Below are 16,540 nucleotides of genomic sequence, written 5' to 3' on the forward strand. Positions count from 1 at the left end.
AGGTGTGTTTTAGCAGAGGCAATTCTCAGTATTGTCTATGGTAGGGGATTTTCTGGCGTTTAGTAGCCGTGACAAGTAGCTGCTACTAAGTAGCTAAGTGTGTCTTCACCCTTAAGTCAATTTGCATAGGACTGATATACAAATGGCTGCCTACAGTAGCTTTGTGCTATAGTGCTCACTACGGAGCTGTGATCTCAATCTGGCGCACAAACGACAAAAAATGGTTCTTCATTTCCACCACTGGTCCCTGTGTGGCTGTGTCTCATTGTAAACACTGCTGTGGTGGGATCAGAGTCAATCAGGATGCCCAAACTGCGGCCCATGCAACTTCAGAACAACTGCTGGGAATTCAGGGGCTGCTGGGGGCGTATCAGTGCTATTATATTGCAGTGGCAAATGATGATTTTATGAACCCTGGTGTTTTGCATGAGTTCAACATTAAGGGTGAAGCCACATGGAGCTACTAGTAGCAGCTACTTGTCATGGCTACTAAAACAGACAATGCTGATCATTTACTGATAATTGTCTCTACGTGTGTTTTAGCAGAGGCAATTCCAAGTATTATCTATGGCAGGTTATTTTCTGGAGTTTAGTAGCCACAAAAAAGTAGCTGCTACTAGTAGCTCAGTGTGTCTTCACCCTAAGGGGCAGATTTATTAAAATGTGAGCTAAGTGCTTAATACATGAAAACTCTTTTTTTTAAGAATGCAACCTATATAATGATGGAGCAGACTTTATTCAGAAATGTTGCTGGATACCCCATGCATTTCTGGGTAGGCAGTAGTGTCTAAATAAAGTCTGCTCCATCTGCAGGTAAGGGCACATTCTGTAACCCTCTGGACACTGATCCATTTTCAGATATGGGACTGTCCCAGGCTAGGAGGTGCACTTAGGGTTCCAGTGCACATAGAGCTGTGAGAGAGCAGCAAGAACCCCGGAATGAAGTGTTTTAAGCCCTGTATGTGGAAGAACAGCAGCCCAGACAGACAGGAGTGTATTGGGAATTGTAATTCTGGCTCAGGATAAACAAGGAGATCACAATTGGTGCTGGAGCGAGTGACCCATAAGTTGGACATTTCTGTTCCAAACCTGCCAGAAGCTCTGCAGTCCACAGGCAAGAGAAGATCCTGACTCACTAGCCAAACTTCTTCATCATTGCAATGATTTCATTGTACATTCGCTCTGGCGCATCCAGTCCCCAGATGAAATCCAGGTGCTCCCAATCGGGGATCTCTTTGTGGTACACCAGATTGCTGACCTGTGTGAGCAGCAAGGCGACGTCCTTCCGGTCAGCGAGCCAATCATTGCCTCCCGTCCAGAGAGCCGTTGGCACCGTCATGTCCCTCACATGGTAAAAGGGAGGCGTAGTCTGAAAGCCAAAAAGCAAAATTTAATGAACTAATCCCATTCAGCTATTCAACCACAACTCCATGGGCCTCCGTGTGTTGCTCAACTGCAACTTGTAGTTCAGCACAACAGGAGAGCCACAGTTACCTACAACAGACCTGAGTGATTAAAAAGTATTTTCTGCCGGGATGAAGTCTAAGCTGACAAAACTGTACATATGTACATATATAATATCCTTTATTACATTTTCAATATAACTGTAGAATGTAAGCTCTTGCGAGCAGGGCCCTCTCCCTAGTGTTTCCGATCCTCATCCAAATGTAACTGCAAACCATTTTTGTGAATTGTTTATATGTACAACTGTTCTGTCTTAACTTAACTGTTCTGTCTTTTGTATCCCTCTATTCTGTAAAGTGCTGCGTAAATTGATGGCGCTATATAAATAATATTATTATTATTAACTGTAGGTTATGACCTCCAAATTCTGTATTTGTAAACAGCAACTCCCAGCAGTCTCACCAGGATAGCCAATAGCCAAGGATAAAGAGCCAGACCATGAAACCCCTGTTGCGCCTGGTTAGGGTTGGGATAGGGCAGTAAGCCACGAGCATATCATGGATTTTGGGGTGAAGACACACAGAGCTACTAGTAGCAGCTACTTGTCACGGCTAATAAAATAGACAATGCTGATCATTTACTGATAATTGTCTCTACATGTGTTTTTGCAAAGGCAATTCTCAGTATTGTCTATGGCAGGGGATTTTCTGTAGTTTAGTAGTTGTTAAAAAGTAGTTACTACTAGTAGTTCTGTATGTCTTCACCCTAAGAGCTTGGGAAAATCGCGCCACCGCGTATGCCATCCCACCAGCGATTTACATTTTTGCCGGTGGGATGGCATTTCGGGGAGATTAGTCGCCCGCGAACAGGGAGATTTGTCGTGGGTAACTAATCTCCCTGTGTGCCAGAGCCCTTAGGGCACACGCGGCGGCACGATTTCAGGAAATCGCCGAAAAAGACTCGCAAAGGCTTTTTCGCCGATTTGCGCGAAATCGCGCCGCTGCGTGTGCAATCCCACTGGCGACTTACATTGCCACCGGTGGAATGGCAGGGGAAGGCAACTCGGGGAGATTAGTCGCCCGCCAACAGGGAGTTTTGTCGCAGGCGACTAATCTCCCCGTGTGCCAGAGCCCTTAGAGGTGCTGCCCAATGCAGGGATCTAGTGGGGATGATCACTATAACTAATGCTAAAGAAAAAAGCATTAGAGTTGCCTGAAACAGTGGGTATAAATTACTAAAGATATTCTTCATTTTCTTTTGAAGACAGGGACAGGCTGACCCCGGTGGGTCTCCATACCCCTATGTATTGCAGCATTTTACAAAAGGGAATTTACCTGGTTATAATGAATCATGTTCCCTTTGGTACCAAAGTCAAAAGCCTTCAGTTCCCCGGATCTGACGCCCTACAGGAACAAGGAAAAGACTCAAAATGAAACAGTGCCCAAGAGTGGTTAAAGCCACATAAAAGTGCAAAGGTTGCAAAACGGAAAACTGCCCTGGGCCTCAAACATAGTAAGGCCTCACACTTCTGTAGGAAGGGAGAAAAGAGGCTTTAACTGAATACTGACATGGGAAAACATGTTTTTTTCCAAACCCATCAGTTAATAGAGCTTCCCCAGCAGAATCCTTCATTGTAATCTGTTTTTCCCATGGGGCTAGCCATATTATTCATTTCCCAGGGTGCCACGGCCATGTGCTCTGATAAACTTCACTCACACTTTACTGCTGCGCTAGGGCTGGGCGATATACCGTTTAATACCGAATAACGGTGTTTTTTTAAAAAACTATATTCATTTTTCAGATACCGCAATACCGGGGTGTCAGGGTACTCACCCGCGCGGCTCCTTGCGTGTGCGCGTCCAGTTGTCCGCGGGACGTTGCGCACACACGTCCAGGTGAACGTGCATCAAAGCGCACGTACATGTCAAAGTGTGCACGTCCGTGACGCGCTGACGGCGCCGGTTCTGCGCATGCGTGGGGGGTATTTAAAGCAATCAAACGCCTCCTCCTGTGCTATGTTGTCTGCAGCCTTGCCTGGGAAACTAAGCCTGCCTTTCTGTTGCCGATCCTTCGCTTGCCTGACTCTGATTTTCAATACTGCAGTAATTATTCTCTAATTTATTAGGAAATGGGGTTAACACCTAATCATGCATGGGAAAAAAAAATACCGTCAAATACCGTGACACCGATATAATTTTGAAAAATACCGTGATATAAATTTTTGGTCATACCGCCCAGCTCTATGCTGCGCTGCAAGTTGGAGTGATATCCCCCCCTCCCCCCCAGCAGCCGATCAGCAGAACAATGGGGAGGGAGCAAGATAGCAGCTCCCAGTAGGTATCAGAATAGCACTCAATAGTTAGAAATCCAAGTCCGGCTTGGGACTCCTCCAGTTACATGGGAGTAGGAGAAACAATAGGTTATCTGAAAGCAGTTCTAATGTGTAGCGCTGGCTGAAAGCTCAGACTCAGGCACACTTTACTGCTGCGCTGCAAGTTGGAGTGATATCCCCCCCCTCACCCCCAGCAGGCGATCAGCAGAACAATGGGAAGGGAGCAAGATAGCAGCTCCCAGTAGGTATCAGAATAGCACTCAATAGTAAGAAATCCAAGTCCGGCTTGGGACTCCTCCAGTTACATGGGAGTAGGAGAAACAATAGGTTAGCTGAAAGCAGTTCTAATGTGTAGCGCTGGCTCCTTCTGAAAGCTCAGACTCAGGCACACTTTACTGCTGCGCTGCAAGTTGGAGTGAGATTGGCTGTGCAGAAAGACAGACAGGAGTACCCAGTACCTGGCGCCAGTGCAGCATGTTTTGCACCGATGTCCCCGCCGGGCAGTGAGAGGAGTACACATTTACACGGCTCTAAATGAAAAAAAATGGGGGAAAGGAAAGCAGCCATTAATAACGAAGGTACAATCAGAATGAAAAGCATCAGTGTTGTTGTGTGGAGTCATAAGCCACAATGCTGCTTGCAGGATAGAATTCCCTGCTCAGCCAAAAGCACACAGGGTACAAACCAGATAATAAGCTTTATAGGGGGGTTCATCTTTAAGTTAACTTTCAATATGTTATAGAATGGCCACTTCTAAGCAACTTTGCAATTGGTCTTCATTATTATTTATTTTTTTTGATAGTTTTTCTGCCTCTTTCCAACTTTCAAATGGGGGTCAGTTTCATTATTACTGTTACTTTTTATTACTTATCTTTCTATGTGGGTCCTCTACTATTCATATTCCCCCATCTCTTGTTTAAACTACTGCCTGGTTGCTACAGTAAATAAGACCCTAGCAACCAGATAGCTGTTAAAATAACAAATGTAGAGCTGCTGGACAAAAAGATAAAAGAGAACCAAACCCCTTTATAAAAATGTGGTTTCCTGCAGAGGTCTCCCACAATCCTCAATACAGCCCACTGCCCCATATCTCAAAAAAGGCAGATGGAGAAGCAGGGTTGGCAGCAGCCATCACATGACTTTCTTTAGGTCCTGGCTGTAAGTGTCCTTGCTTGTGATTGGCAGGGAGTCACGTTCCAGAGTGGAACCCTGCTGTGCAGGAATGGGGGATCTGTGCCCCACTGGGGTGTATGATAAGCACAGTTCAGGAGGTGGGACCACTGTGGTCAGTGGGCTCCTGTAATACCGGCAACCAATGGCGGAAGCAAGACACATACCATGTTTAAGTTCTTCTCATTAAACCCGGACAGAAGGAAGAAGATATTCCCGCACAGCTCGTCAGCAATCGCATGTGTACAAAAGTGGGTGGCGAGCCAGGTAATGAGGTAGGTCTGTGGGAGGAATTCCCCCTTCCCAAACAGCTCCTGCAACAACAAGTAGTAATCCTTTATGTACATATAACTGGCACTTTCCTTTATGTGTATATGGGGTACTACAGACTGGCAGGGAATAATGTGCAGGATGTGTAAGTAGGATCTCTCATCTAGTGGTCAGTAGTGGTATTACTGCCTTTGATAGAAACAGCCTATAAATAAAGCAGAAGCAGAGTAGAAACATCTATATATGGTAAAAAGCTGCTCTAAACATAAATCGTGCAGGGAAGCTTATTGGGCAACCTCCAGCGTAACAAGGTCTTATAAGTCACCCAAAAGCACAGCCAAGGAGCTTCTGTTGCATAAAGGCAAAGGGACACTTCCACTGAACCATGATTAGGATAAGAAGATTCCCCTAGAACCCTCTTAATATACTGAGTTCCCTCCATAAGTACCCAGAACCTTCATATAAGGCAATGTCTGCAGTTGGGAGCTGCTGCTATCAGACATGGGCTGGGATAGCAACCTTCTGCGTGACAAAATTCACATTATTGCTACATGGGAATGCTGTACCTCAATCAGGAACTCCGGTAACACTCCCAGTTTTGCTAATGGGCTCTTGCTGAACTTGACTGTGGCGACGGGTGCAAGGCCAAAATACATTTTGATCTTCTTAGCCAGTTGCGGCAAGCTTGAAAACGCAATAAATGCTGAAAAAACAAAGAACGCAAATAAAGAAAAGTTGTAGGTGAAAAATCATGTAGCCTGAATATATCACTAATACTGCAACGTAAGCCGGTAACGCCTATAGTAGCAGGGGGGAAATATACATAGATTCAGTGCATAATATTTATGGGAGCTAAATCTCAAGGGAGAAGGGAAAGCAAAGGTAGCAGCCATGTTGCTTTATTGTATGTGGATGGAAGCACGGCCTGATAGATGCAGGTATAGTGCTTATCTAAAGCGACAGCATGCCCCATTCCGACTCATACACACCGATGGTGGTTCCCTGAGAATGGCCAACATAGAAGATCTGCTCTTGTCCAGTTTTCTTAGTGATAAAGTCAACGACGGCAGGAAGATCCTTTTTAGCCAACTCATCGTAGCTGTAGGGGGGGAAACAAGAGTCACTCTCTGGCCAGTAGCAAGAGACACAATGACAGAAGCACAGAGTTGTGGCCCACTGTGCAGGAGCTAAAAGCATTTTGCAGTGTTTCACAACAATTTGACCACTGGGGGGCACTAAGTAGATGAATAAGGACTTGCACTTCAGCTCTACCTGCCCCTTGGTCTGAAGTGGATGGATAGGAATTGCACTTCAGCTCTACCTGCCCCTTGGTCTGAAGTGGGTGGATAGGAATTGCAGTTCAGCTCTACCTGCCCCTTGGTGTGAAGTGGGTGGATAGGAATTGCATTTCAGCTCTACCTGCCCCTTGGTGTGAAGTGGGTGGATAGGAATTGCATTTCAGCTCTACCTGCCCCTTGGTCTGAAGTGGATGGATAGGACTTGCACTTCAGCTCTACCTGCCCCTTGGTCTGAAGTGGGTGGATAGGATTTGCACTTCAGCTCTACCTGCCCCTTGGTCTGAAGTGGATGGATAGGACTTGCATTTCAGCTCTACCTGCCCCTTGGTGTGAAGTGGATGGATAGGACTTGCACTTCAGCTCTACCTGCCCCTTGGTCTGAAGTGGGTGGATAGGACTTGCATTTCAGCTCTACCTGCCCCTTGGTGTGAAGTAGATGGATAGGAATTGCATTCCAGCTCTACCTGCCCCTTGGTCTGAAGTGTGTGGATAGGACTTGCATTTCAGCTCTACCTGCCCCTTGGTCTGAAGTGAATTGATAGGACTTGCATTTCAGCTCTACCTGCCCCTTGGTCTGAAGTGGATGGATAGGACTTGCATTTCAGCCCAACTGCCCCTTGGTCTGAAGTGGATGAATAGGACTTGCATTTCAGCTCTACCTGCCCCTTGGTCTGTAGTGGATGGATAGGACTTGCATTTCAGCTCTACCTGCCCCTTGGTCTGAGTGACAGAGGGAGCAGATGAAGAGAGCATGGGAAATGTGATGGGGCTGCACAGAGGGAAAAGGGAACATGGATGGACAATGGGTCACAGCATCAGGATCATGACACTGTATTATGCCTTATTCTTATTTGTGGCTCAGTGGTTACAAAACAATTTTGATTCAGGAAGGTCTGGAGTCAATAAGTTGCTGTGCAGAACTCGGGGTTGTGGACTGATCCCACCAGGAGAATATCTACATGGACTGTTTAATTAGTACACGATTTATCTGGGTTTTATAGTTTCCTTCAAAGTCCCCACAACATTGTGGGAAGTTAACTGACCCCAGGTTGTGTTTGTGTGACTTTTAGGGCTCTGGCACACGGGGAGATTAGTGGCCCGCGACAAAACTCCCTGTTCGCCGGCGACTAATCTCCCCGAGTTGCCTTCCCCTGCCATCCCACATGTAACATGTAAGTCGCCGGCGGGATGGCACACGCGGCGGTGCGATTTTGCGCAAATCGCGAAAAAGCCTCGCGAGGCAACTTCGGCGATTTGCACGAAATCGCGCCGCCGCGTGTGCCATCCCGCCGGCGACTTACATGTCTGCCGGTGGGATGGCAGGGGAAGGCAACTCGGGGAGATTAGTCGCCCGCGAACAGGGAGTTTTGTCGCGGGCGACTAATCTCCCCATGTGCCAGAGCCCTTAGAGTGCCAGCTTATAAAGTCAAGCTAAGGGCAGAGACTAAGGTGCCAGATCAACCTGTAGAGTTTGTTAGTGAAATATAATAATAATAAATAATATCATAATGTTATTAGATAATAATTATTGTTTTCAGTGGGAACAGGAACACAGGCCCGATAGGCCATAGAATCCTCACACAGGCACACACCTGAAGGCCCAGAATTCCTCCTGATCAGGGGAAAGGGACTTGTGCTTTCTGGACCAGGTGTTCCCTCTGCTGTTCCCTATCCAAACATCATAGCCGGCATCAGCCAGGATAAAGCCCAAGCTGTTATTTTCCAGATTGGTGACCCAGTTGCTGCCATCTGCAAGAAGCCCGTGCTGCAAGAATACGACTGGCTTGGGGCCTACGGAGGAAACAAAGGCATTAGACACAGGTTAAACCCATCAGCCTAGGGTACACAGGTGTATATGTTTTTCTATCATGAAATAATAAATTGCATTAATTCATTTTATTCCCTTTAAGGAGCTCTGTGGGTTCCTTGGGCAGCTGGTGAAACGTACAAACATTTATTTCATTATTTTCCAGACTGCGCCGTGATTGGTTAGCTAATAGGTTAACTGGGGTCTACATTTTTTTCATGACCCAGGCTTGGAAAGGAGCAGCAGGGCTCAATGGTGCCGTTGTAATGTTCTGTTATCAGAGCAAGCAATCTGATTGCATCCCCACGCATGCCCAGTGTAAAATACTCTGTTTTCCTAAATCATCTGTTATTTCCAAGAACTCGGTCTCACCCTGACATGAACACATTGTCCCAGCCGCAAGGAAACCTCATGTTAGCTCCTGGCACACAATGTTAAAATGTTCTTTTCCAGCAGAATACTCCCGGCCAAGTGAGTGAGGACACGGCACAGCTGAGGACTGGGTGGAGGCATTCAATTAGCAGGCATGAATGCAAGAACAGTGACCTGCCAGCAGGAGGCAGCATTACCCTAGGCTTTTGGGCCGTTCCACAGCAAAACAGAGGACACGCCTAATGAAAAGTGTGTGCAATTCCAAGTGGAAAGGACAATGTCAGTAATATATTCCATGAACTTGCAGCCGGCTACATAGGGGAAAGCCAGCCAGGCTGTCACCAACACAGCTGCTTTATACTTCTGCTTAGTGACACTAATGTGAAAGTATGTGCAAGTGTGCCTTGTTCCACTACACGTGGGAATACACGGTCGGTTTGGCACAAAGGCACACAACTGCAAGGCGTGGGCTCCAGTCGAAAGGAGAACATGGAATTAGGGATGTCATGCAATCTGTTAGAGTGAAGACACACAGAGCTACTAGTAGCAGCTACTTTTTCCAAGGCTACTAAACTCCAGAAAATCCCCTGCCATAGACAATACTGAGAATTGCCTCTGATAAAACACACAGAGACAATTATCAGTAAATGATCAGCAGTGTCTGTTTTAGGGCCGTGACAGACGAGGAGATTAGTCGGCCGTGACAAATCTCCCTTTTTTCCGGACAACTAATCTCCCCGAAATGGGTGGGATGGCATACGCGGCGCAGCGTTTTGCCATACTCGCGGAAGTTGCCTTGAGAGGAAACTTCGGCGATTTTGTCGCTGCATATGCCATCCCACCATTGATTTACATTGTAGCCGGTAGGATGGCATATCAGAGAGATTAGTCGCCCGCGAGAAGGGAGATTTGTTGCATGGCGACTAATCTCCCTGTCTGCCACGGCCCTTAGTAGCCGTGACAAGTAGCTGCTACTAGTAGCTCCGTGTGTCTTCACCCTTAAACTACAGCTACCAGCACTTATGGGCATGACTTACCTTCAGACGCATATTTAACCCCATGTGGGATTCGGTTCACACTCAGGATATAGCCATCTTCAGTAAGCACCTCATACTCCTCGCTGGGGTACCCTCTGTATCTGATCAGCTCACTCTATTCAAAGAAAAAAGTGTCAGTGATATCTGGATCTATGCACTGGGATAAGCAATAAAAAAAGAAGTAACATTTACAGTGTCCTTAATACTTATCCTCATGGCCACTAGATGGTGCTATGCTACTGAGGCTCATCCGTATATTGCTCAGGCAAATGCTGACAGAAGGAAAGTTCTCACAGCACTCACAATTTAACATCTTGCTGATAATCAATATATGCTTTCCATTTAAAGGGGAAGTTCCCTTTGTTTGTCAAATAAATATCAAGCTGCCATTTCTGGAATAGCATTTGTACTGAAGAAATTATTAAATAACCCCCCCGGGTGTGAATGTCAGAATTCAAAGTCCATCCAGTCAGCTGGGCAGCATGTCCCAAGAGATAACAATATGGTGAACTCTGAACAATAAGGATCCCCGGGTGACATCACCTACAGGGAGCGGATGTTCCTACGTCACTATGTGCTTGGCAGGCACTACAAGATCTGATAGGATGCTAAAATAAAGCAAGTGGATCTCCCAATCCCACCATGAAGGAGGTATACTGAGAGCAGTGTGAAGATTCAGTTGGTTGGTGCAGTTCCCCAACTATCCCTATGCAATGAGAAATGTTGCAATAGGTTTAGTTAATGTCACCAGCCAATCCAGTCTCTGCTTTTAAACCAGTAAATGGTGCCTGATTGACTGTTCAGACTGATACACCATTGCCCTAGGAAGTACATGAGGTGCAAATAAGCCCCCGTATGGACCCATGCACTTACCTACTGCACCTAGGGCAATGCATTCTGCAGTCTGGGCTCTGCCCCTTGCGGTGAAGACACACGGAGCTACTAGTAACAGCTACTTGTCACGGCTACAAAAACAGACAATGCTGATCATTTACTGATAACTGTCTCTATGTGTGGTTTAGCAGAGGCAATTCTCAGTATTGTCTATGGCAGGGGATTTTCTGGCATTTAGTAACTGCTACTAAGTAGCTCCGTGTCTTCACTCTTAGGACACAACTACAAATCCAGCACTAGATGTACCTAATGGCGCACTTAATGCTATGTACAGGGATCTATAGTGTGCCCACTGCTGTTCCCTAGCTTGCTCACCTAAATGGGGATGCCCATATACTGCCCCAACCTGCCCCTTGTGCTAAGTGCTGGGCAGGGGGAAAATTGCTAACAACATGGCACTTTGCACCTTTCTCATGTTTTGTAAAAGGCCCTTGCACCTTATATTTCCTGATCTAAGGCCAGCCCGCTAAGACATTATGCAGAATACATATATACATATCCAAAAAAGACCAGTTATATTCCAAAAAGATCCATCGTGTATTAAAAACGCATGAACAGCCGCTGTTCATGCGTTTCTAATAGACAATTGATTGTTTTTGGAATATAACTCGGTGTTGCTGGTCTTTTTTGGATATTTAAATCATTTACCTTGCACCCGAGGTAAGAGCTGAAGCAGAGTGCCACCCTGGGTTCGCTATAAATAACTGAATCTGGGATTTGGTGCATCCCTAATATATATATATATAAGTGCCCTGAGCGGGAGCGTGGGAACCGAGACTCTTCCTTACTTTCCTAAAGAGCCACTTCTCTGTCCGGTCACAAGAGAAACCCTCACATGCTTTCAGTTTGGCTTTTTTTTTCCAATTAAAACCCAATACATTTAATGACGGCTCCTGCACGATGGGAATCATGGGTTGAATAAAATCTAATAAGGATGCCATGGCAGAACTACAAGTCCCAGCCCCCCCCACACACACACACATTGGTGGGTTCCCTGAACCTAGTTATAATAATTAAAAACCCTATGAGTTATTACATTCTTATGACTCCCATCTTGTGACTAACAAGGCACTGGCTGACATGGTGACTTGCCCAAAGGCGCAGTCACATGACTACATGCAAAGGAAATCCCACTACCCGGTAATGTCCACTCACAATGATGATTATAATGCACAGTCGGAAACTGACATCTATGGGTGTGTGGGATATTAATGAAGTGTGCAAAATTAAAAAAAAAATCAGGCTGCACTTTAAAGGACAAGTAAATGTAAAAGAAATGGGAGGAGCCAAGTTTTTAGGACTCAAAAGCACCGGACTGGGATAGAAGTTGAAAGGAATACTGACATGGGAAAACATGTTTTTTTCCAAACCCATCAGTTAATAGAGCTTCTCCAGCAGAATCCTGCATTGTAATCTGTTTTTTCCATGGGGCTAGCCATATTCTTCATTTCCCAGGGTGCCACAGCCATGTGACCGGTGCTCTGATAAACTTCAGGCACACTTTACTGCTGCGCTGCAAGTTGGAGTGATATTCCCCCCCCCCCGCCCCAGCAGCCGATTAGCAGAACAATGGGAAGGGAGCCAGATAGCAGCTCCCAGTAGGTATCAGAATAGCACTCAATAGTAAGAAATCCAAGTCCAGCTTGGGACTCCTCCAGTTACATGGGAGTAGGAGAAACAATAGGTTAGCTGAAAGCAGTTCTAATGTGTAGCGCTGGCTGAAAGCTCAGACTCAGGCACAATGCACTGAGATGGCGCCTACACACCAATATTACAGCTACAAATACATTTGTTGGTTCAAGAATAAAAGATTTTAACTTACGATATTCATAGTGGCCTCGGGATCTGCAGAATAAAGCAAGTCGCCAGCGACTCCATGCCTGATTCTACTGGGCACATCATCTGTAAGGGCCACCGCTGGGATCAGGGCTGTCACAGCCACCAACAGCCACATTGTTGGACTGCTATAAACACAATATAAATCAGTTACAGCTATAGCAAGTTATACAGAGATTCCTTCCATTAACCCCTCATTGTCTGCTTTGTACTTTTTAAACTCACCTTAATGCCTCTGTTTAACTGTAATGTAATGGAGAAAGAAAGGTACCCCAGGCTGGTGTTCCCCACTTTTCCTTATAGTATAAAGCTTCCGACCATTTGAAGGGAAAAAACTGTTTCTTATAAATGTACTATAAAGTAGGGTACAATTTGTTAAGTATTATAAGGGATAATGTACCCCCTACTGTAAATGATAAGGATATTAGCAGTCACTGAGGGGTTCTGTGGCCATATAAAGGCACAAGGCTGCAGGCTGAGTTATACAGGGAACTCTGAGTATCACTCATGTATTATAAGGGATAATGTACCCCCTACTGTAAATGATAAGGATATTAGCAGTCACTGAGGGGTTCTGTGCCCATATAAAGGCACAAGGCTGCAGGCTGAGTTATACAGGGAACTCTGAGTATCACTCATGTATTATAAGGGATAATGTACCCCCTACTGTAAATGATAAGGATATTAGCAGTCACTGGGGGGTTCTGTGCCCATATAAAGGCACAAGGCTGCAGGCTGAGTTATACAGGGAACTCTGAGTATCACTCATGTATTATAAGGGATAATGTACCCCCTACTGTAAATGATAAGGATATTAGCAGTCACTGGGGGGTTCTGTGCCCATATAAAGGCACAAGGCTGCAGGCTGAGTTATACAGGGAACTCTGAGTATCACTCATGTATTATAAGGGATAATGTACCCCCTACTGTAAATGATAAGGATATTAGCAGTCACTGAGGGGTTCTGTGCCCATATAAAGGCACAAGGCTGCAGGCTGAGTTATACAGGGAACTCTGAGTATCACTCATGTATTATAAGGGATAATGTACCCCCTACTGTAAATGATAAGGATATTAGCAGTCACTGAGGGGTTCTGTGCCCATATAAAGGCACAAGGCTGCAGGCTGAGTTATACAGGGAACTCTGAGTGTCACTCATGTATTATAAGGAATAATGTACCCCCTACTGTAAATGATAAGGATATTAGCAGTCACTGAGGGGTTCTGTGCCCATATAAAGGCACAAGGCTGCAGGCTGAGTTATACAGGGAACTCTGAGTATCACTCATGTATTATAAGGGGTAATGTACCCCCTACTGTAAATGATAAGGATATTAGCAGTCACTGAGGGGTTCTGTGCCCATATAAAGGCACAAGGCTGCAGGCTGAGTTATACAGGGAACTCTGAGTATCACTCATGTATTATAAGGGATAATGTACCCCCTACTGTAAATGATAAGGATATTAGCAGTCACTGAGGGGTTCTGTGCCCATATAAAGGCACAAGGCTGCAGGCTGAGTTATACAGGGAACTCTGAGTATCACTCATGTATTATAAGGGGTAATGTACCCCCTACTGTAAATGATAAGGATATTAGCAGTCACTGAGGGGTTCTGTGCCCATATAAAGGCACAAGGCTGCAGGCTGAGTTATACAGGGAACTCTGAGTATCACTCATGTATTATAAGGGTAATGTACCCCCTACTGTAAATGATAAGGATATTAGCAGTCACTGAGGGGTTCTGTGCCCATATAAAGGCACAAGGCTGCAGGCTGAGTTATACAGGGAACTCTGAGTATCACTCATGTATTATAAGGGATAATGTACCCCCTACTGTAAATGATAAGGATATTAGCAGTCACTGAGGGGTTCTGTGCCCATATAAAGGCACAAGGCTGCAGGCTGAGTTATACAGGGAACTCTGAGTATCACTCATGTATTATAAGGGATAATGTACCCCCTACTGTAAATGATAAGGATATTAGCAGTCACTGAGGGGAAGCCCAGTGAGGCTGCTGCACAGTTGCCAGGACAAGGTGTCTGGGCAGCTATCCATGTTCCTGTAATGGAAACAAGTGTAGGAGCTGTAGGGCAGACAGTACAGGCACTTACACTACTGTACACCAAAAGGTCAGGATAACAAATAAAGTGGAAGGTTCCTTCCCTGCATAACTACAGCTCTCAGCAACCTCCTCTAGTGAGTCCCGCTGGCTGTAAGTGCTGGGAGTGGCAGTGTCTATGTGCTATAGAGCTGGGCACACAGTATTACATGGCACAGCATTCCAGCAGAGAGTGATACTCACCCCATTACACAGGCACCGGAGCGATCTGACTGACAGAGGAACCAGGAAGCGACCCACCAATCAGCGTCCAGCAAAAGGGTCACGCCATACACATCTACGGGGCGGGGCATTCCTGTGAGGACATGACCTACCATAGCCAATCACCTAGCTCCTTACATGACATAGCCTTGGAACGGGGGAGAAGGGGGCAAAGACAACTGGGCTCATGCAAATATCTAGCAGGGAGGGAGCCAGCTGACTGACATGGAAGTCACACGGAGACTATAGATGGGAAACGTTCATTAAATTGCTATGGAGGGTGGGCAAACATTTGTGTAAGGTAACCCTAAGGCTAATAGGCGGAGAGTGGTCACATGGTACCAGGCAGTCTGGGCACATTATTAAACTAAGGAGTCATTTAGCAACACGGAGCAAATTGCCCTCTGCCAGTAACCCATGGCAACCAATCAACTTGTTGGCTTTAATGTACTACCTGCCCTTGGCTGAAAAAGCCAATCACTGTTTAGTTGATATGGGTTACTGACCATGGGCAAATTTGCCCAGTGTTGATAAATGAGCCTCAGTGTGTCTTGGGGCAGTAGGTATAGTGAGGGTAAATACAATATGATGTAAACCCTAAGCACAGTGTAAAGTAGCAGGGAGGGAGGGCACAATATAGTGTAAATCCTAAGGTACCAGAGAGAGGGAGCACAGTGGAAAGTAGCAGGGAGGGAGGGCACAATATAGTGTAAATCCTAAGGTACCAGAGAGAGGGAGCACAGTGTAAAGTAGCAGGGAGGGAGGCACAATATAGTGTAAATCCTAAGGTACCAGAGAGAGTGAGCACAGTGTAAAGTAGCAGGGAGGGTGGGCACAATATAGCGTAAATTCTAAGGTACCAGAGAGAGGGAGCACAGTGGAAAGTAGCAGGGAGGGAGGGCACAATATAGTGTAATCCTAAGGTACCAGAGAGAGAGAGCACAGTGTAAAGTAGCAGGAGGGAGGCACAATATAGTGTAAATCCTAAGGTACCAGAGAGAGGGAGCACAGTGTAAAGTAGCAGGGAGGGTGGGCACAATATAGTGCAAATCCTAAGGTACCAGAGAGAGGGAGCACAGTGTAAAGTAGCAGGGAGGGTGGGCACAATATAGTGCAAATCCTAAGGTACCAGAGAGAGGGAGCACAGTGTAAAGTAGCAGGGAGGGAGGGCACAATATAGTGTAAATCCTAAGGTACCAGAGAGAGAGAGCACAGTGTAAAGTAGCAGGGAGGGTGGGCACAATATAGTGCAAATCCTAAGGTACCAGAGAGAGGGAGCACAGTGTAAAGTAGCAGGGAGGGAGGGCACAATATAGTGTAAATCCTAAGGTACCAGAGAGAGGGAGCACAGTGGAAAGTAGCAGGGAGGGAGGGCACAATATAGTGTAAATCCTAAGGTACCAGAGAGAGGGAGCACAGTGGAAAGTAGCAGGGAGGGAGGGCACAATATAGTGTAAATCCTAAGGTACCAGAGCGAGGGAGCACAGTGTAAAGTAGCAGGGAAGGAGGGCACAATATAGCGTAAATCCTAAGGTACCAGAGAAAGGGAGCACAGTGGAAAGTAGCAGGGAGGGTGGCACAATATAGTGTAAATCCTAAGGTACCAGAGCGAGGAGCACAGTGTAAAGTAGCAGGGAGGGAGGGCACAATATAGTGTAAATCCTAAGTACCAGAGAGAGGGAGCACAGTGTAAAGTAGCAGGGAGGGTGGCACAATATAGTGTAAATCCTAAGGTACCAGAGAGAGGGAGCACAGTGGAAAGTAGCAGGGAGGGAGGGCACAATATAGTGTAAATCC

At 46.0% G+C, this 16,540-nt stretch overlaps 1 protein-coding gene across 2 annotated transcripts; it reads right to left on the reverse strand.

Annotated features, from left to right (window-relative positions):
- Nucleotides 1-989: 989 nt before the first annotated feature.
- lipa (lipase A, lysosomal acid, cholesterol esterase) lies at nucleotides 990-14,833 on the reverse strand. Of its 2 annotated transcripts, none has more exon segments than NM_001015847.2 (10): nucleotides 990-1,369; nucleotides 2,739-2,807; nucleotides 4,195-4,266; nucleotides 5,074-5,220; nucleotides 5,743-5,879; nucleotides 6,166-6,275; nucleotides 8,067-8,265; nucleotides 9,691-9,805; nucleotides 12,407-12,548; nucleotides 14,726-14,833. In NM_001015847.2, coding segments are annotated over 10 exon segments (1,230 nt in total). In that variant the 5' UTR covers nucleotides 14,731-14,833; the 3' UTR covers nucleotides 990-1,135.
- Nucleotides 14,834-16,540: the final 1,707 nt, after the last annotated feature.

Source organism: Xenopus tropicalis, chromosome 7, assembly GCF_000004195.4.
Source record: "Xenopus tropicalis strain Nigerian chromosome 7, UCB_Xtro_10.0, whole genome shotgun sequence".
Classification (NCBI taxonomy): Eukaryota; Metazoa; Chordata; class Amphibia; order Anura; family Pipidae; genus Xenopus; species Xenopus tropicalis.

Excerpts from the sequence above, each read along its gene's own strand:
- lipa (XM_012966545.3), bottom strand. Across the intron at positions 8,266-9,690 it reads GGTTAAATATGCGTCTGAAG|GCCCCAAGCCAGTCGTATTC; the intron begins GTAAGTCATGCC and ends TTTCCTCCGTAG. Across the intron at positions 5,880-6,165 it reads TTCTCAGGGAACCACCATCG|CATTTATTGCGTTTTCAAGC; the intron begins GTGTGTATGAGT and ends TTGTTTTTTCAG.